Here is a 20,930-nt window from a genome sequence, read left to right on the forward strand (position 1 = left end):
CATCCCCAGCCCATCCCCAGCTCATCCCCAGCTCATCCCAGCTCATCCTCAGCTCATCCACTTCAGTCTGCTGTGGGCTTCACCCGCCTCAGGAGGACAGCTGGCTCCACCCCAGCTGCAGCTTCTAAAATGGGTGCTTCCTGTTCTTTCCTGGAAAGTTCAGAAGGAAAGCAAATGGATAGGTCGATTCCCCTCCAGGAAGACCAGAATAGAATGAGGCGTTGGTTTTGGATGGAAGCTGCGTGAAGAACGCACTTGGGAGACACAGCTTCTCTGACTTTGTTTCCACTCGGCCACCACCAGCTGGACTCTGGTGCTCACAGTCTCCAAAGCAGCAGGACGGCTTCCTCTGGCAGCCAGGGCAGGGACCGTGTGGTGCCACTCTGGTCACCTTGTGTCACGCTTGACCGTAGTGCCAGCGCCTGTCTGGTAAACGACTGCTGAGTGTTAAACAGTCAGGGGTCAGGTTTATCAGCCAAGTCAGACAGTCTTGTTTTAGAGAACATTGTGATTATTCAGTATTGTTTAAATTAAATACATAGTTATTCTAACCATTCGTTCTTAGAGAGTTTTATCCTGGTTTTGCTTGGTTACACGTGCAGAGGGTCCTGTGGGCAGTTCCTTCGGCCTCAAGTGTGTGGGAAGCATTGCTCTGGCAAAGGCCCCAGCCTGGTTCCACCTCCGCCTGTAGACAGCTGGAAAGAGCACCACTCCCACCTTGGAAATAAGCAAAGAGCAGAAAAACTATAAAATTCTGGCTTTTCCTGAACCCATCAGAGAACTGAGGTGGCAGGGAAGTGAGTTGCCCAGCAGGGAAGGGAAGAGGTGCCTCCAGGAGAGCTGGGCCGTGAGCGCCAGTTGCCTCCAGCAGAGCAGAAGGGGCCGGCGGGGAGAAACGCTCACCTGAAATTGGCAGTGGATTGTGCAAGACTGAACGTGGCGCAGTGGAGAATCTCGAACCTTCAGGAGCCACAGGCTGCACGGGCCATGGACGTCCACTGGGCCGTCACCGGAAGATTGGCGGTCACAAGAAGAGCACTCTCAGAGGTGTGGACCTGCAGCAGGCTCTCCTGTCCTGCTCCCCACAGAACATAACGTGCAGTTCCTGATGAAAGGCAGCAAACCCTGTCGCCCCCAGAGCACAGGCAGAGACCCACTGCCACAGAAGAACAGCAAAGGAAAACCTTCCGTCTCCAGCAGGGCAAGGGCCTGCCACGTGTGGCACACTGCAGGGAGCAGGGCAGAGTCACTGAGAAGGCTCCGCCCCAAGACGCAGAGACACAGGCCCTGCCTCAGTCAGAGTCTGGGCCAGAGCAACAAGCAGAGAGCCCTTCAGACCCCTCCACCAGGCCAGCAGGCTCCAGGCAGCAGGCACAGCAGTTGAGCTCTAGCAGAGGCACAAGGGCATAGAGAGAGAAGCCCCCTAAGGTGCAGACACACGAGGAAAGCTGAAAACCAAGGGAAGGTGGGGTGGTAGTGTGAGAGGAATCGGAAGCTGGCCGTGTGCTGAGTGTCACCATAGCAGCAGTAAAATCCAAGCCCATTTCAGTGCCTCACTGGATTGACTGAGCTCTCTAACAGTCCAGTAATAAAGGCATACCCATTTCCAGGCATGCACATGTGTATATATATGTACCTCAGTCTCTGGTATTCTACACATGAAGTCTGGAATTCATTCAGAAGTTAGGAGAGGCTGGGCATGGTGGCTCACACCAGTAATCCCAGCACTTTGGAAGGCCAAGACAAGAGGATCACTTAAGCCGAGACATTCAAGACCAGCCTGGGCAACACAGCAAGACCCCATGTCTACTAAAAAGAACAAAGGAAAATTATGAGATACCCCAAAAATATAAGACAAACACACCCGCCATCAAGAGACAAAGCAGAGAAAGACTCAAGGGCAACCCAGATGTTGGAACTATCAGAGATGGAGTGGAAATAACCAAGATTAATGTGACCTAAAGGCATTAATGGCAAAGGCAGACAACATACGTGAACAGATGAGGGATTCCAGCAGAGAGTTGGAGACTAAGAGTCAAGTGAATGCCCCCCTAGAGGCTTATCTGTGACCTCAAATAGCCAAGGAAAAAATCAGTGAATTTAAAGACAGATCTATAGAAACACAAAGATTACAAAAAGTGGGAAAAAAACAAACAGGATTGCAGATCATCTGAGAGATTCAGGACAATACAAAGCAGTCCAACATCTAACCACAGATCCAGCAAAGATCCCAAAGCATGATGTATACAGACACACACACATATGCACGTGTGCACACACATATACACACAGCCGGACATACCATATCTAAGCCACCACAAACCAAAGATAAAGAGAAAACCTTGCAGACCTCTGGAGCAGAAGACACATTACTTACAGGGGAACAAGGACAAGAATCACCACAGATTTCTCATTAGAAACGGTGTAAGACAGAGATAGTCCAGTAATATCTTTAAAGTGCTGAAAGAAACAAACTGCAACCTAGAATTCTGTACACTCAAAAATACCTTTCCCAAAAGAAGGTAACAAGACAAACATATCCTCTCTTGCCACTTCTCTTCAACACTGTGCTGGAAATTACAGCCAGGGAAGTTAGGCAAGCAAAAGAAATAAAACATCATATTGGAAAGAAGAATAAAGCCATCTCTATTCACAGATGACATGATTCTGCATATTGAAAGTCATTCGAAATCCAGTTTAATAAAGTATCAGAACTTAAAACCCAATGCAGCAGTATTGTACCCCCAAGCTCAATATCCAGTAACCGTTTGGATCCGATTCCCCTATGCTAGTAATGAAAACCCTAAAAATGCAATCAAGAAAACAGTTTCATTTACAGTCAGCAAAAATAATAAAATGCTTAGGAATAAACTTAGCAAAAGAAATGTAAGACTTGCACTGAAACATTATTGAACGATACTAAAGAAGAGTTAAATAAAGGGAAAGAAATAACACATTCATCGGTCAGAAGACTTAACGTGAAGTTGGCAGAACTCCCCAAATAGCTCTACAGATTCAGTACCATCCCTGGCAGGCTTTTTTGCAGGAATTGACAAGCTGATACTAAAATTTGTATTGCAACGTGAGGGACCCACAATAACACAAAAGAAAAATGTTGTAAAAGACAAACAAATTAAACAACTCATGCTTCCTGATTTCAAAACGTACTACATAACTGCACTAATGAACACACTATGACATTGGCTTAAGAGCAGACATATAGGTCATTGAATTTGAACTGAGAGCCCAGAAATATACCTTCCATCACTGCTTTATGCCTATAAACTCTACAATTTAGATGAGACAGACAAATTCCTTGGAAGAGGTTACTACCAAATGTCATTCAATAACAAAGAGATAACCTGAATAGTTCCTGTTTATTCAAGAAAATGAAGTTTTCTTGTTTTGTTTTGTTTTGTTTGAGATGGGGTGTCATTCTGTTGCCCAAGCTGGGGTTCGGCAGTGCAATACCTTCCATCACTACTTTGTGTCCATAAACTCTAAAATTTAGATGAAATAGACAAATTCCTTGGAAGAGATTACTACCAAACGTCATTCAGTAACAAAGAGATAACCTGAATAGTTCCTGTCTATTCAAGAAAATGAAGGTTTCTTGTTTTGTTTGAGATGGGGTCTCATTCTGTTGCCCAGGTTGGGGTGCAGTGGTACAATCATTGCTCATTGCAACCTCGATTTCCTGGACTCGAGCGACCCTCCCACCTCTTCCTCCCCAGTAGCTGGGACTATAGGCATGCACCACCAGACACAGCTAATTTTGAAATTGTTTACAGAAATGGGGACTCGCTGTGTTGCTGAGACTGGTCTCAAACTTCTGGGCTCAAGCAGTGGTCCCACCTCAGCCTCCCAAGGTGCTGGGATTATGGACGTGAGCCACTGCATCTAGCCAAGAAAATGAGTTTTTAACTAAAAGCTTTCAACACAGAAAACTTCTCACCCAGATCGTTTCACTAGCAACTGTACCAAACCTTTAAGGAAGAAATAATACCACTTCTGCACAACCTGTCACAGAAAATTAAAGAGTGAACACTTCCCAACTCAGTATATGAAGGCAGCATTTTTCTGTATCAAAACCAAAGATATCACAAGAATAAAAAGCACAGATTCCCAAGTCCTCAGCATCATTAGGCACAGTGGCTCATGCCTGTAATCCCAGCACTTTAGGAGGCCAAGGCAAGGAGGATCGCTTGAGCCCAAGAGTTCAAGACCAGCCTGGGCAACAGTGCAAGACCCTGTCTCAAAAAAAAAGAAAAGGCATTATACAAAAATCAGTTGTATTTCCATATGAGCAATTGGACTTTGAAATTTAACATCAGTACTGTTCAAAATAGCACCAAAATACATGAAATACTTAAGTATGAATATTTTTTCAAAATATGTGAAAGATCTGTATTCTGGAAAATATAAAACACTGATGAAAGAAAGCAAAAGACCTAAGTAAATGGAGACCATACTCCTGGTGTAGAAGACTCAATAATATTAAGATTCCAGTTCTCCCTAAATTGATACATAGATCATTGCCATCCCAATCAAAATCCCAATAGGATTTTTTTGGTAAAAATCAACAAGTTTATTCTAAAATTTGTGGGGAAAAGCAAACTAAAATAACCAGAACAATTTTGAACTAGAAGGACAAAGTTAGAAGTCTCACACTATCTTAATTCAAGACTTGCTATAAAAAAGTAATCAAGATGATGTGGGATTGGTGGGTGAAAGGTTAGACGCATAGATCAATGGAACAGAATAGAGAGCCCAGAAATTGATCTACACAAATACGTTCAATTGATTTTCAACAAAGGTGCAAGAACAATTCAATTCAGTGGAGAAAAGATACTCTTTTCAACAATTGGTACTGGAGCAATTAACATCCATTTGCCAAAAAAAGAAAAAAAAGCAGAAGAACCTGATCCATACCTCACACCTTATACAACAATGAACTCAGAGTGAATCACAGCCTAAGTGTGAAACCTAAAACTATAAAACTTCTAAATATTTCTGACCTTGGGTTAGGCAATGACTTATTTAATAAGATGCAAAAAGCACAAGTCAAAAAAGAAAAAAATGATAAGTTGGGCTTCATCAAAACCAAAAACTGCTTTTTTTTTTTTTTTTTTTTTGGGAGACAGAGTCTCGCTCTGTCGCCCAGGCTGGAGTGCAGTGGTGCGATCTCGGCTCACTGCAAGCTCCGCCTCCCGGGTTCACGCCACTCTCCTGCCTCAGCCTCACAAGTAGCTGGGACTACAGGCACCCGCCACCATGCCCGGCTAATCTTTTTTTTTTTTTTTGTATTTTTAGTAGAGACGGGGTTTCACCATGTTAGCCAGGATGGTCTGGATCTCCTGACCTCATGATCCGCCCACCTCGGCCTTCCAAAGTGCTGGGATGACAGGCGTGAGCCACTGCGCCTGGCCAAAAACTGCTTTTTAAAGACAGTTAAGAAAATGAAAAGACAAGTCACAGACTGAAAGAAAATTATAAAACACATAAGATAAAGATCTTGTGGCTGTTACACATAAAGAACACTCAAAATTCCATAATAGGGAAATAAGCAACCCAATTAAAAAACAATGGCGGAAGATTTGCACAGACACCTCACCAAAGAAGATATACAGGTTGCAAATAAGAACATGGAACGATGCTCATTGTTAAGGATCTTAATCACGGGAAAGTATGGATCCCTGCCGCGAGATCCCGCTACACACCTGTTAGAATGTCTCGGATCTTGAAATCTACCAAGTGCTGGCAAGGGACACAGAGCATCTGAAAAAATACCTCATTCTTGGCTACTGCAACTACAAGATACTACAGACACCTTGGAAAAGTTTGTCGGTTTCTTACAAAGTTAAACATACACCTGCCATATAACCCAACCATTCGACTCCTGGATATTCACCAAGAGAGGTGAAAACATGTTCATTCAGAAACCTGTATGTGAGTATTTATAGTGACTGTATTCATAGTTACCAAAAACTGGAAACAACCCAAGTTGCCTTCACCTGGTAAAGAGGGAAGCTGATGTAACCGTATAATGAAAGGCTCATCAGAAAAAAATGTAAACTATTGATAAATGCAGTGGCACAGATGAATCTCAAGTATATCATGCTAAATGGAGGAAGCTGCTCAAAAGACCACATCCTGTACGATCCATTTATATAACATTCCAGGAAAGGCAAAACTGTATGGAGCTGTTCTATATCTCGATTGAGGGGTGGTTATATGACCGTAAACATTTGTCAAAACTCTGCCTGTACCTAAAGAGGGTGAAATTCACTGTACGTGAATTACATCTCCATCAACCTCATGTTACGGGGAGAAGAGACTGTTTTCCCTCTTGTGCTGAAGTCACATGAAAGATGATGTAAACGCGTGTTTTGGAGTGAATGCGCGCAGCAAGCTCCCAGCTTCATCCAGAGCTTCTCCCTGCTCCATAGCTTGGCGATTTGTGGTAACGCAAAGGCTGTGTCCTTGGATGTAATGCACACGAGACATTGGCAGAATCAAATCAGCTCTGTTGCCTGTGGACTCACAACGCACACCACTACCTCCTCCTCCTCCACCTCCTCCGCTGCCTCTGTTCACCAAGGGGGACTTTACTGTTCAGTGGGGAGGGGGATAGTTTGTTGCTAAACAGTGGGGAAAATCATGAAAAGCATCAAGGGGAAAAGCACATCACAGAGGCAAATTTGCCCTTACTTCAGGTAATCAGACGCTAAGTGGGTGGACAGGGAGGGAGCTCGGAGCGTAAGCGTTTAATGTGTTAGCAGTCTTTTCCCGTGGGTTCCGCTCCCCTTTTGCCTTCACCCAAGTCTCTCTCAATCTTGATAGTCATGTACCTGTTTTGAATTGTATCCCCTGCACCCTAAACTTTCTAAATTCAGAGAGATTGAAAGTAAGACTCAGCCCTAGGGCTCCCAGATTCCACAGATAAGGATTTACCCCAAAACTGCCCCAAACTGCTGCTTTCCCATCTTCTGGGGACCCTCTAATCTCCCCTTGTTCCTGAGCCCCAGGTTTTTCTTTGCAACAGGAAAGGAGCTGTGTTTCATTGGCTCTCAGCTGACGCTTCTGTGGGAGGCTTCAGAATCTTAATTGGTTTCTGTCTGAGTGGAAGCCAAGAGGTGTGAGGAACAGGAGTGTCAAGATCCTCATCATGTGACAGGATCCGCGGCACCCACAGCCTCCAGGAGCTCTGTTTACAGGGAGGCTAAGCCTGCACTTGGCCTGGGCCCTTGTTTACTGAAAAGTTTTTATTCAGCCTGAAGAGAAACAGGTGGAGAGGAGGTGACAGGCCGATGATGAAGAGCTGCAGTGTCATTTGCTGCCTCTGTGCTGAGCGGCGGTCACATCCTGGCTTCCCAGGGAGGGTGCCCGCGTCTTCCACGGCATCTCTGCCTTCCCCTGGCCTCTCCGTCCACCACTCTGCCTCCTGCCCCACACCACAACTCCACTTCTGCTGGTCCTGTGACCCTCGTGGTCATGGCTGGTTGTCCTGACACAGACACTGGGGGTGGTGTCAGAACCGAGTTCCCGTTCAGAAAGTCTCTTCCCAGCCCAGCAAGGGCTGTGAGGGAAGGCTGTGTGCTCTCTCCTTGAGCTCAGACTAGGGAAGTGGCAGCCACCTACCCCTAGAGGCAGAGCTCCTGGGCTGGGAGAGGGCCCTTGCAGTGCCATGGCAACAGGAGAAATGCCAGTCCACCTGAAACCCCTCAGCTCCTGTCTCCAGGCGTCCTGGTGCCCCTCCCTGTTCTGGCACGGGCCCCCTCTCGACCTTGCAGTCTTCGTCTTTGTTGTCTTTGAAGCTGAGGCTCTGAAGCTGCCCCATGTCTGCCCCCAGTGTCTGGATTCTTTGCCCGAGCTCAGACCCAGGGCCAAGGAGTGCCGGGCCAAGGACCTGGAATTCCCATCGGGTTCCTCTCCCTTCCCGCTCGAAAGTGCCTTTTAGACTCTTCCTCTAATTTATTCCCAGACAAGCCCGAGTCTCATTCAAGTGCAATATCTCTGTTCCTGCAGCTTTGCGTCTTTCGGCCGTGGGTTTTTTCTTGTTACTGGTCTATGTTATTGGTCATTTGTCACTTCTTTTCTAATAAGCTCAGGATTGTCATAAAGTGAAACCGGTTGTTAAGAATCCACAGTCTATCCCATTTGCCATTGTGGGGTTATTTCTAAACCAGAAAATGTGCGGAGGGAGCCATTTGACACCTTTTGTGGTTATTGTTTCCGGGTTTGGATGTCTTTTTTGCTGTGTTGTGGCTGCTTTGTCAAGTGTGGTTTTTGACTTTTAAGAAGAAAAAGAAGGAAGCAGAGCGGTAAAATGCTAGGAACTGAGCCACAGCCATCCGTGAGCACAGGGTCAGATGCAAGGTTTGGGGTCTGCCTGTTTCTGTTTTGTAATCAGAGCTGACACAAAGCATTGGAGAAGGAGACACAAAGAATGCTGTGTAAACATTTGCACATAATAACCACCTACAATGACCGCCTAAAACTCCACATGGAGAAACCATTTTCTTGCCACATTTACGTGCAGGGACACAAACGTGGCCAGGCGCTGTAGTCTTTATTCCCATTTCTTCTATTAGAGAAAGCGACTTTTTAATAACTAATGCAGGCTTTTTCCTTTGTCGAGACAGAGTTGTTTTTAGCCAAAAGGAACTAGGGTTCTTATCTTGTTTATTTCATTTCTTTTGTATTTTGGGTCTTCACAAGTCTTAGTTTCTTAGCAAGGAACAGACTCAGCCAGATTGACGGAACGGTCAATGTATGCTTAAGGAAATGCATCTGTGTTACACAGACAAGTGGCCATCCTCCTGCGTGAAGTCGATTAAATCCTAGTTAGTATTTGCCAAGTATGGACCTCTCCTAGACGCTGAACGTGCATGCCCCAACCCACATGTGCGTGCACACAAAGAGACACATGCACGCACACGCACACATGCACACGCACACACAGGCACGCACACGCAGGTCCTGAAGCGAGGACCTTTGCTCAGGGAAGAGAGGACAGCAGGATGTCCAGCGTCTGCAAATTTCAAGTGAAAATTAACTTGGTCTTTCTGAAGTTGTCTTGTTAGGGAAGGGCACTAAAGTTCTCACGAGTTAGTTTAACCCCAGCCAGACTTGCAGCTCAGCACCCTCCTAGCTTTTCTACCGTTGGGAGCCCAGCGGCACGCCCTCTGCTGCCCAGGAAGGTCCCGCACCCTCTCAGGGCCCGGCCTCGCCTCTCGTGAGGCTGTCTTCCTCCTGTCTCGTAACCTCCCTCATCTTCCAGCCAGCTGCCTGGTTCCCTTTGGCATTAGAGAGAGAATAAAGGCAGTGTCTCCTCCAGCGCACCTGCCTCCTGATTGTGTTGTCAGTGTTTGAAGTGGCACTTCGGTGCCCCCTGCCCTGCTGCTCAGTGCTGACCTCAGTACCCCCCATTCCCTGGGGAGGCATTTCCCAAGGCCCTGCTTCCCATCAACCCGTCAGCCTCACCTACAGGCCACTCACTCAGGGGTCTCAGAGCCCCCACACTAGCGAACACAGGTGTGGAGAGCGCCTCTCCCAGCTCCGGGGAGGGGACCAGCAATGTGTTTTGTAGCAGATGTGGGACCTACCAACAGCCTGTGTCTCGGGTGCGCCGCCAGACGAGAAGCCCAAAGCCTTCAGCCTTTGAGGAGGTGCCTTTATCTGAAAATAACTACAGCCAAGCCCTCCATGTCCACAGGAGCTGCATCCGCAGATTCAACCAATTTTGGATAAAAAAACAAATTTAAATAACAAAAATAAATTTAAAATAATACAACAAAACATAATCCAAATTTTGAAAATACAGCATAGCAGCTATCTACACAGCATTGACGCTGTATCAGGTATGGTGAGCACGCTAGCTCAGGTTTGAGGTGTGCCGGAGGACACGTGCTGCTTGTACGCAGGTGCCACACCCTTTCACATCGGGGACTGAGCCACACAGGTTTTGCTGTCCGAGGGGTCCTGGAACCCGTACCCCACTGGTACCGAGAGATGACCCTATTTCATCGCTGGGCTTAACTGGGTGTTTTCTGTTATTGAAGATCCCAGAAGAGCACGACCTGGAGAGTCAGATCCGCAAGGAGCGGGAGTGGCGGTTCCTGCGAAACAGCCGCGTCAGGAGGCAGGCCCAGCAAGTCATCCAGAAGGGTAAGGGCACCCACACAGCCAGCCAGGGGCTCATTCCGCGGGTAGGGGCTGGGGGAGGGCCCCTGTGAGCAGGCCCCCCGCAGCCCACGCACAACCTTCTCCAGCCATCCACTGTCCACAACAGGCCCGCCCCCTGCACCCCGTCTCCCTTGCAGATAAGCACATCAAGGCTGGTGGAGATGAAGCTGCTGCCACTCAAGGTTCTGCAGCCCAGAGTGTGGGGCGGGGCGGGTGGGAGCCCAGCCACCGCCTGGGAAGGGGCTGTCCCAGGACCCTGCCTCTTCCCCTGCAAGGGCAGCCCCTAGCCCGCAGGATTATCAGCACAGGTGGAACTCATGGAAGCGGAACTTTGCACGTTGATGTTTCCAGAAGGGAAGGCCCCTGAGAGCCCACATCTGCCCACCCGGACAGGTGTCTTTGTGCCAGGCCCTGCAGATGGCGTGTCCTTCCCTGGAAATGCCAGGCCCTGGTTTCCTCAGCCATGGCCTCCACCTTGTCCCTGAAATGGTGGCTAGCTCTGTCACCCAACACTTCAGTCATGATTCTCCTAAACCTTCTCCCAGATTTGCCACCAGATGCCAAATGCCCCCTTCGCCTGCCTCATCATTTGCTCTCCCAGCTGCACCCAGAGTGGAGGGGCAGGGAGCAGCCCAGGAGGGGGCAGTGTGTGCTGCCACAGACAGCAGAGGGGGCTCCTTGCGGAAGAGATCCGGGCTGCAGGCGACCCCGGTGGCAGAGACTGTGGGGAGCAGGGAGGCCCTGAGAGTCAACACAGCAATGAGGGTGTCAGGCAGCCCCATCCCAGGGACCGTGGCCTCTCCCCAGAATCCAGGAGTGTACAGGGGCCCAGGCCTAGCCCTGTGGCCCCCCTGAGGACACTGAGGGCACAGAGCAGCCGTGGTGTCTCCGCATTCCTCCCCTGCCCCCGCGGCCGTGGGCTCCCACCACGGAGCCAGCTCTGGCTGGGGGACCTCAAACTGCCGCCAACCAAATCAGCCCCATCAAGAATCGAGGACTCTGACCCCAGTGTGCGGGTTTATTGTTCTGACTTTGCGTCTCTGTCCTGTAAAAGTCTGAAGATTATTTGGGGTTACTTTCTGAAGTTGGGGTTGGTGACCCGTAAGACAGATACCATCCCTCCTGCCAAAGCTGAGGGACCTGCCCACTCTGTCCAGGCCCTGCCTGCAGGCAGCACAGGCGCCGTGAGCTCATCCTCAGCGAGCATGCCTAGGCCCGGCTCACACCTCTGCTCTGCTGAGCACCGAAGAGACTGCTGACTTCTGGTACCAGCAGCGTTTCTGAAGCTGTTCCCATACAGCTCTCCCTGTAAAGGCCTGGGGTTCGTCTCACATTAACACAGACGGTGGCTGTTGTGCCGAAAGCTAATTGTAGTTGTTTGTAGCCCTCTGTGTATCTGAAGAGCTGGCGGCAGACCAGGTTTAAACATCCCATGTTGCCATCCGGTGCATGCCGCCCCAGCAGCCGCCACTGAACCTTGCAGCCAGGATGGCTTTCTCCAGCAGAGAGAACAGACCACCCTGCTGGATGAGCCATCTCCAGGTGGTGGTGACAGGAGGCCGTTTTCCTGGAGGTTAGCGGTTCTCTAGGACCCCCCAGCCTGCTAGCTGGGATGGCCAGCACACGGGGGCTGCCTGCTGCCTGAGACAGGCTTGGGAGCTGAGTCTGGCTCACACAGTTCAACATCAGAAGATGAGCTGGCCCCTGACGGCCAAGGTGATGCTCTGGCCTGGAGCCTGTGGTCAGAATTGAGCAGGGTGTGAAACAGCTGGCATTCAAGACCCAAAACGGAGGTTTCTAGACAAAAAAAAAAGAGTATCTTTGTGAACCAGAATTGAGAGTTCTTTTTGTGAAAAAAGGGAGAGAGATTGTCCAGACACACAAAGGAGGAGCTGTGAGCCGCTGGAGACACCAGCAAATGAGGCCTGAAGACACAGGGGACGGTGCCAGCAGGCGTAGCACCAGGAGCCACTGAGGAGTGAGGCTGCGCCCTCCTCCCTGTCCTCTGTCCTCGGAATTCGGATTCAGTGCAGGTGTTTATTTTCATTTAACAGCCAACTGTGTGCTGGGAAAGACGTGAGCATTAAGAAAAAGGAGAAACTGGCCGGGCGCGGTGGCTCACGCCTATAATCCCAGCACTTTGGGAGGCCGAGACAGGCGGATCACAAGGTCAGGAGATCAAGACAGCGGTGAAACTCCGTCTCAAAAAAAAAAAAAAAAAGAAAAAAAGAAAAAGGAGAAACTGATGCCTGTGGATGGATGAGAACCAGAGAAGTCAGCGTTGCCCAGGAGGTGGGATTGGGAAAGCCCTGTGCCACACAGGCCCCTGCCCGGCTCTTCAGCCTTCTCCTGGGCAGCGTTCACGACCTTGGCCGTCACGCACTGATTTTCAAACGTACCGAACGCACGGGTTGGGTGGGGTTTCCCTTTGTCTTTCAGTGCTTAGATTATGCCCAAACTCCATCCAAATATCCCTGCAGCTGCGAATGGAGGGACCATAGGGTAACACGGTGTTGCTGCCACACCAGAGGCCTCAGGCCTGCCCACCTCTGTGAGTGCGGACCCTCCTTATGCAACCTGGCATTCCTCTCCTTTCCGTGGTTCTGGGTGTTTGCTGTTTAAGGACTGAAGCTGGGGACTGACAGTGTTGGAAACAGAGTAGCTCACCGAGGTGCTGTGCACACACCAAGCATCAGCGAGACTTCAGCCCACAGACGCCGTGGCCCTGGTGCCACCTGGACAGTGCCAGGCACAAGCGGAGGGGCTGTCAGCTGCTGGGGGTGGGTGGCCTTGGCTGTGCTTAAGCCCAGCTCAGAGCGGCCTGCAGCAGAGTGCCCAAGTCACACGGCTTTGACCTTGTGCCCCGAGGGTAGGCTCCTTCTGTTGTAGGACTTTTTAGTTCAGCTAAAAACAGGGTCCTTGTCACACAACCGTGAAAAATTAGGCTCCCAGACACTTTGAAGGATGAGAAGGAAAAGACCGAAAATAGGGCCTCCCCGCAAAGCCGGAGTCCTGCTGGTGCTCTTCCCGCCTCAGATTGGATCCCAGGTTCTACCCCGGATTGGGAGAGCTGGGCTCCTCCCTCTGCAAAGGGCACCAACTTCTATGGCTCCCCACTGTTGTCCCAGTGTGCAGGCCAGTGGAAATTTCTCTGGGGACCACTTTATACTTGGCTGCCTCACTTCCTGCCAGACAGAGCACAAGCCCACCACTCCCCACAAGGAAGACTTGAGGCTGGCGCGGTCCTCCAGGTCACACCGTCCTCCGGGTCATGTGGTCCTCCAGGCCACGCGGTCCTCTGGGCCATGCGGTCCTCCGGGCCAGACCAGAAGTTCAGGTGAGGACATGGTTAGTAAGAGCCAGGTGGCTTCGCTCTGCACCACCTGGAGCTGTATCTCCGGCTGAGGAAGGCTTGGGGGTCCCCAAGACACCCTCCTGGTTGCCCAGAGGCCACGCAGGTGACCACAGCCAAGTCCAGAAGGCAGCCAGCTTGTGTCCCTGGCACTGCAACAATCAGGCTCATGCACCCATAGACCCCCCACTGCCCTCTCAGTCACCAAGATCAGACAGTCAGGCTTGTGCACCCACAGATCCTCCACTGCCCTCTCAGTCACCAAGATCAGACAATCAGGCTTGTGTACCCACAGACCCCCGCTGCCCTCTCAGTCACCAAGATGTGTTGGATCCATCTTGACGCCCTCTGCATTTTTAGCTTCCTTTTATGGTTCCTTCTAGAGCAAAGCCTTTCAGAGTCACAAGGGACTTACTTCCTAGTGCTCGTGTTCGGAGGCCTGGTGGTGAAGTCCACGTTCCCCCCTTCTGTTAAATCTGTGATTCTATAATAGAGCCCTCAATCAAGGAATTTCAGAGTTGTCATCTTTCTAGACTGAAAGACCCCCAGACTTTGGCTGCAGTGTGGATCCTGGTGGCCACACCCGTGTCTCCTCCTTAAGTCTGTTACGAATCAGAGCCCTACCCAGCTTATTCTGAAACCTTTAGCAGTTTCTTCATATAATCTGACCCAAATAATTTATATGAACCTGACCACTGCTGACAAGCATCGGCTGAATGCTTCCGCGTATCCAGCTCGGCATCAGGAGCTTTGGGGGTTCTGAGCAAAGGCATGGACCCTGCAGCCAGGGCCCTGGGCCCTTACTCTGGGGACTCAGTGGCTGCCATCGCCCGAGAGCCCAGATGTGCCTGCCCCTCAGCAGGTGGTCAGGCCCCTCCCTTCAGTCCCTGCTTTTCTTCTGCTTGCTTTGTGCCTTTCCATGTCCACAAGGTATTGACGTCAGCCATGATAAGATACATTGGGAATATATTTATTGTAAATTTAGACTGGCTTGCTGGGCATGGTAGCTCACGCCTGTAATCCCAGCACTTTGAGAGGCCGAGGGGGGTGAATCACTTGAGGTCAGGAGTTCGAGACCAGCCTGGCTAACATGGCAAAACACTATCTCTACTAAAAATACAAAAATTAGCTGGGCATGGTGGCGGATACCTTTAATCCCAGCTACTCGGGACGCTGAGGCAGGAGAATCACTTGAACCTGGGAGGCGGAGGTTACAGTGAGCCAAGATCTCGCCACTGCACTCCATCCTGGGCGACAGAGCAAGACTCTATCTCAAAAAAAAAAAAAAAAAAAGACTGGCTGGAAGTATGCCTGTAATCTCAACACTTAGGAAGGCCGAGGCAGGAGGATCGCTTGAGCCCAGAAATTTGAGACTACCCCAGGCAACATAGTAAGACCCTGTCTCAACAAAAAAACAAAAAAGTAGCCAGGTGTGGTGGCACACGCCTATATCCCCAGCTATGTGCAGTTGAGGCGGGAGGATCGCTTAAGCAGGAGGTGGAAGCTGCAGTGAGCCATGATCGCACCACTGTACTCCAGCCAGGGCTACAGAACAGGACTCTGTCTTTAAAAAATTTTTTAAAAGGGGAAAAGACGCTGGCTCCTGGATCCACTCTTGTGTGTTTCTTTTGACAGGCATTACGAGATTGGACGACCAAATATTTCTGAACAGGAACCCCGGCGTCCCCTCTGTGGTGAAATTCCACCCCTTCACGCCGTGCATCGCCGTAGCCGACAAGGACAGCATCTGGTATGCACTGTGCTTGTCAGACCTCCCTTCTGGCTGACCGGCAGCCCCAGCAATGCCCTGTTCACCCCTGATCACCACTCCTCTTCCTTGAAAAGCCGATGCAAGACACTCACCCCGAGGCCCTTAGCACTGTTTCCTGAGAAACGCCCCTACTCACCTTCTCCTCTTGACCGAGCCCCGCCCACACCTGCCCCGGGCCTGGCTCTGCCCTTGTCACTGAAAGACAGTCCGGAGTCCTGCCTGGAGGTCACAGGGGAGTGGCAGGGGCTCCCCGATCACACTTGTAATAGAGGCGTACACAGGGGGCCCGGCTTGCTGCCCTGCCCACAGAAGCGAGTATATGATAGACAAGCAGTGAGAAGACGCTAGGTGCCCCAGGAGAGAAGCGAGTTTAACCCACAGCAAGTGTCGCCCTTACGTGATGGAGAGAGTACCCACTTCATCGGGGAGGACAGTGGGTGGGGTTCCTTTTAGAGTTTGTAAAATCCCTGTGGTTCACACCTCCATTTCTTTTTCCTCTCTTTTTAAAAATTGTGGTAAAACATACATAGCCTAAAATCTGCCATTTTAACCATTTTGAGTGCACAGCCAGTGGCATTAAGTGTATTCACATTGTTAGGCGACCATCACCCCCACTGGTCTCCAGAACCTTCTCATCACACAAAACCGAAGCTTGGTCCCCATCAGACACCAGCTCCCCATTCCTGCATCCGCCTGAGCCAGCGTTCTACCTTCTGTCTCTCTGAAGTGGCCCACGCTAGGAGCCTCATACCAGTGCAGTCACCCGGGATTTGGCCCTTTGTGTCTGGCTTATTGGACTCAATGTAGTGTCTTCAAGATTCCTCCAAGCTATAGCACATGTCAGAATTTCCTTTTCCTGGCTGAGTAATATTCCACGTGTGGACGGACCACACTTTGTCTCGTTGCTCATCTGTTCGTGGACACCTGGGCAGCTTCCACCTTGTGGCCGTCGTGAATAACGCTGCTGTGAACATTGGTGTACAAGTGTCTCTTCAAGTCCCTGCTTTCTGTTTTTTGGGGATACGCCCAGAGTGGAATTGCTGGACCATATGGTGATGCTCTGTTTAATTTTCGGAGGAACCACCAGGCTGTTTTCCACAGGAAATCCTCTTCCCTTCCCACCCACACAGCCTGTGGCTCCGATTTCTCACATCCTTGCCAGCACCGTTATTCTCTCTTTGTTTGTTTGTTTGGAGACAGGGTCTCACTTTGTTGTCCAGGCTGGTCTTGAGCTCCCAGGCTTCAACAGTCCTCCTGCCTCAGGCTCCCGAGTAGCTAGGACGACAGGTGTGAGCCGCCGTGCCCGTCTGTAGTGTGTGGTTTTTTGATAGCAGCCGTCCCAGCGGGTTTCAGGAGGTATCTCACTGTAATTTGGGTTTGCAGTTTCCTAATGACTTTTTTATTCCTCTCTTCTTCCCTTAAGCTTTTGGGACTGGGAGAAAGGGGAGAAGCTGGACTATTTCCACAATGGGAACCCTCGGTACACAAGGGTCACTGCCATGGAGTATCTCAACGGCCAGGACTGCTCACTCCTGCTGACGGCCACAGGTGAGCGGGCTTTGCGCAGCCGGGATCAGAACCCAGAGTCTGGAGGAGTGGCGGGGAGGGCGTGCGATCCTGAGATGCGTTTGCACATCTAACTTACAGAAAGTACAGAAAGCCCTGCTCATTCAGAAGTGGGAGGTATATGAGGGAAGGGCTTCAGCAGCACAGAGGAAAGCAAAGATGGCCCTGTCCTTCAGGGTTCCAGGGACTTGTCTTCTCATCTCGGTCCTCTGGCCCTTCCAGCACCAGGAACAGCCTCTGTCCTTAAACCCCTGTGAGAGACCGAGTGGGTCCCACGTGACACCCGAGAATCAGGGAGGATGCCCCAAGCCGCAACATGTGCCAGGTCCTCCCCGGCCTGTCTCCTGGCATCGGTGGCTCATTTGCCAGTTGCTGCCCCCGCCGGGAGCTGGCACTCACCCTCCTCCGGTCCCGTCCTGTGCCCAAAAGGACATCGTTGACCGTCGTGGTCACTGACCAGTGGTTCATTGCCATAGTGGGTCTCACTCTGGTTTTGGTTTTCCTGGGTTTTGGGGGGGGTTTTTTTGGAGGGGGTCTGAAATGTCTTAGTTTCACTCTCACTTTGGAACAATCGTTTCCACGTCAGTTACCCCACGTTGACAGTCGTTTTCCTTTAGCACTTTGAAAACATGAGTCCATTGCCTGTCACTGATGAGAAGTTGCCGTCAGTCACGCGGTACTTCCTGTAGAGACTGGAGAGCACTGGGTGGGAGGCAGGCGGGAGAGGCCAGCACGGCTGAGAGAAGCGAAGGCAGACACCCAGATCCCACCCAGCCTGTCCCTGTCAGCTCCAGCCCCTGGACACCTGAGCCTCTGAGAGTGTCGAGTTGGTTGTGCTGGCAAGTGCACAGCCCTCAGCATGGTTGTGGGCTCCTGGTGAGGGACGTGGCCATGGGGACGTGTCCTCATGCAGCGCCTCCTCTGAGCACTGCCACCTCAGGACCAAGTAACATCAACCCATGTCAAAAGCCCGTCCTTGTCCCTGTAGCTGTCAGATGTGACCAGGAGGAGATGTATAGTTGGGGCCGAGGGGGCAAGGGACCAGCCAGGCTCAGCCCACAGTTTCAGAGAGGCCAGATGTGAGCATCTCTGAGCACCAGCGGGAGAGGGAAGTTCCTTGGCTGAGAGAGCAGGCATTGGGGCAGGGCCAGGGTCCTTTACAGAGCAGGCTCCAGACAGCAGTAGAAGGCCCCCGGCTCCAGAACTGGGAGCGTTCGCTGTGTGGGATGGAGAGCGGAGAGCGGGACAGGCAGGCGGGTGGAGGCGAGGCTGTTGTCCACCAGGGCAATCAGCTTGGGGCTTGAAGAGCACCTGAGGGCCACGCAGGAGGGGCTAGCAAGGCCAGGGGGCGGGGTTCCCGGAAGGCTCAGAGGACCCACATGCTTTCCGCACACCCAAGCTGACCTCCCTGCCCATCTGCTGGAGGACGCAGAGGGCCGTTTGCTCCATTCTAAGCCCCTAAGAGCAGGGCACTGCGTCCATGCCCGCTTCTTAGGCGGAGAGTCCAGACGTCTGCATTGTCCCTTCAAGTCAAGGCTGCTTTCTTTGTGGAGCACAGAGAGGAACGGGGCGGAGGGTGTGGGTGTCCTCTGTGAAGCTGGCCTTTCGTTCTGCTTCCTGGCACAGGCTGGCTCACCAGAGGGTAAAACACAGCCCCACCCACCCAACCAAGCTTTGCCCGCCTGCCTCCCCACCAGGGAACCCGATGCCCTAGAGCTGGAGGGAGGAAAGGGCAGCGCCAGGTCCCAGGGCAGCCAAACCTCACTCAGAGTTGAGCTCTGTGGCCAGGGTGAGACCGGATTGTGGTCTCCCATCCCCCAGACTGCGACTCCTCCTGCTGGCTCACCCAGATGTGGGTCTGAGGGCAGAGTCGAGTCGGCGGGCACCCAGAGATCTGGAACCATGGGCAGCAAATCAAGCTGCCCGCCCAGGGTCCCTGCAGCACGACTACCAGGAAGGGCTCTTACCCCCACACACACAGCCCAGGCCAGGCCAGCGCCAGGCCTGGTTCACATCCTTCCCTCTCTCCCTCCCCAGACGATGGTGCCATCAGGGTCTGGAAGAATTTTGCTGATTTGGAGAAGAACCCAGAGATGGTGACCGCGTGGCAGGGGCTCTCGGACATGCTGCCAACAACGCGAGGTGGGTCTGCCCTGCTCCTCCCCGGAGCAGAATGTGCCCCCAGGGCTGCGGGCACACTCGAAGTTCCAAAGCCCTTCAGGGGCTGTCTCCACACAGGCTGCTCCACCTCGGACTCCCCAGAATCCTAAAGCAGCAGCTCCCCACCCACGTCCCCGAAAGCGTGTGAGCCCCAGGGCCCTGAGTGCACTGCCTGGCCGGAGTCCCAGCCCTGGGCATGGTCAGCCACTCGTGTGGGTGCCCCGTCCCTAGCCTTCGTCCTTGGCTTGCAGACAGGTGCTGCTTGGGACAGTATCACTGCCGGCAGGGCCTAAAGGACCCGCATCACACGCTCTTTGGGCCCAAATTTAACTCCTCCTTGGTCGGTGCACATGGCCACCTGGGGCCTCAGGCACTCACTGGCCTGCCCAGGCTGGAGGGATGCAGCGGCTGCAGTGTCGGCTCTGGGCACAGTTCTGCATGTTGCCTGCACCGCTGGGTGGCCTGGACGAGGGCCGGGGCACGGGCCCACAGTTCGTTCTGGAAGGACTCAGGCGGAGTTAGGAGGCTCCCAGGGTCAGGCTTTGGGGTCTGGATTTCCAGAGGCCCCTCCGCAGCGCCAGGCCTTCGCCTCTGGGAGTCATCGCCCTTCAGTGGCGATGCTCAGAGTGAACGGTTACCCCGCCGGCCCCTCTGCCGGCTCCTGTCAGTTTGTGATTTCTGTGTCTTCGTCTGTAGCCTGTGGATGTGGCCTTACACCTTGTGGTCAGCCGTCCATGTGGGGCCTGCCCTGGTTCTGCCCTAGGTCACATGGCTCTGTCTCTGCCCTTCTGTCCAAGCGCCTGTCCCAGGAGATGCCAACCCTCACGTGCCTCAGGGGACGTCATGGGGACAGCTCCAGGGTGGACATTTCCTGGAATGTGGGATTTTTTTTTTAAATGCAGCCATGTTTGTAAGTTTCATCCGGCAGAATAAACCATCCACACCCCACACTCCACGGAGGCCCTTTCCTGTTTTCTGTCCTGATCTCCAGGCTCTGCTTCCCCCATGAGGCAACCCTCTTCTGGGTTATGGCAGCTTCCCTGGGACAGAGCAGGAGAGGTGAGCCCCAGCCCGGGGCCCTGGTCCGGGAGGGGTCCCGGGAGACAGCTGGATGGCCAGCCTGGGGGTCAGACCACTCACTGGCCACTGTGTGCGTCTCCGAAAGACCAAGTTTGGTGACACTGTGTCATTTGCTAGACAGGAAAGATCACTGGGGTCGCTTAGAGGCAGTGGTGCCGTGGAAGGAGCTGGGCTTCAGCGCGGGAGCACCTGGCTGAGCCCTGGCTCTGCCTTGCCCTTTCTCTGGTTTGCTTTTGTGAAAATTTCCCACCCTGTCCAAGGCTCAGACCTGCCAGAAATGCAGTGCTGGAAGGATGCACCTGCGGGCTGGCCCCGGGGTCCCTGAGACCCCCAGAAGCATCCACACATCCACTCCTGGCTGGCCCCGGGGTCCCTGAGACCCCCCCAGAAGCATCCACACATCCACACCTGGGCCACGCTGCAGAAAACTAGACTTGCAGCCTGTGCCGTCCCACGGGCTCTCAGTCTGTCCGGGTCAGGACAGCAGAACCCAGCTTACAGATCAGGAAGCAGCCCTGAGGAGAAGTGGCCTTCTCAGCCCAGACCGCCCCCAGTGCTTCCTTCGGAGCAGGAGCCTGTGCTGCACTTCATGGGTCTTGGGGTCAGAGAACGAGGCTCTCACCACAGGGGAAGGCAGCAGAGGCGTCTCGCCAGGCATAAGAGCTCCAGGCCCCGGTCCCCGAAGGCCGTGTCAGCTGTGGGCTGGGGCCACCAGGCACAGCTCTGGGCTCCCTGAGGTCACACACGGGCCCTCGCCCCCAGCTCCCAGCGGAGGAGCAGGCAGCTCTGGGCTCCCTGAGGTCACACACGGGC

At 52.2% G+C, this 20,930-nt stretch overlaps 1 protein-coding gene across 1 annotated transcript in view; it reads left to right on the forward strand.

The window, feature by feature from the left end:
• RPTOR (regulatory associated protein of MTOR, complex 1) overlaps nucleotides 1-20,930 on the forward strand; it is a 400,798-nt gene that overhangs the window by 367,467 nt on the left and 12,401 nt on the right. Inside the window, exons 28-31 of the mRNA XM_011933231.1 lie at nucleotides 10,065-10,170; nucleotides 15,176-15,290; nucleotides 16,735-16,859; nucleotides 18,915-19,019. Of these exons, the coding sequence (XP_011788621.1) occupies nucleotides 10,065-10,170; nucleotides 15,176-15,290; nucleotides 16,735-16,859; nucleotides 18,915-19,019 (451 nt within the window). The remainder of the gene's footprint in view (nucleotides 1-10,064; nucleotides 10,171-15,175; nucleotides 15,291-16,734; nucleotides 16,860-18,914; nucleotides 19,020-20,930) is intronic.

The sequence above is a fragment of the Colobus angolensis genome, unplaced genomic scaffold (assembly GCF_000951035.1).
Source record: "Colobus angolensis palliatus isolate OR3802 unplaced genomic scaffold, Cang.pa_1.0 Scaffold1, whole genome shotgun sequence".
NCBI classification, from domain to species: Eukaryota; Metazoa; Chordata; class Mammalia; order Primates; family Cercopithecidae; genus Colobus; species Colobus angolensis.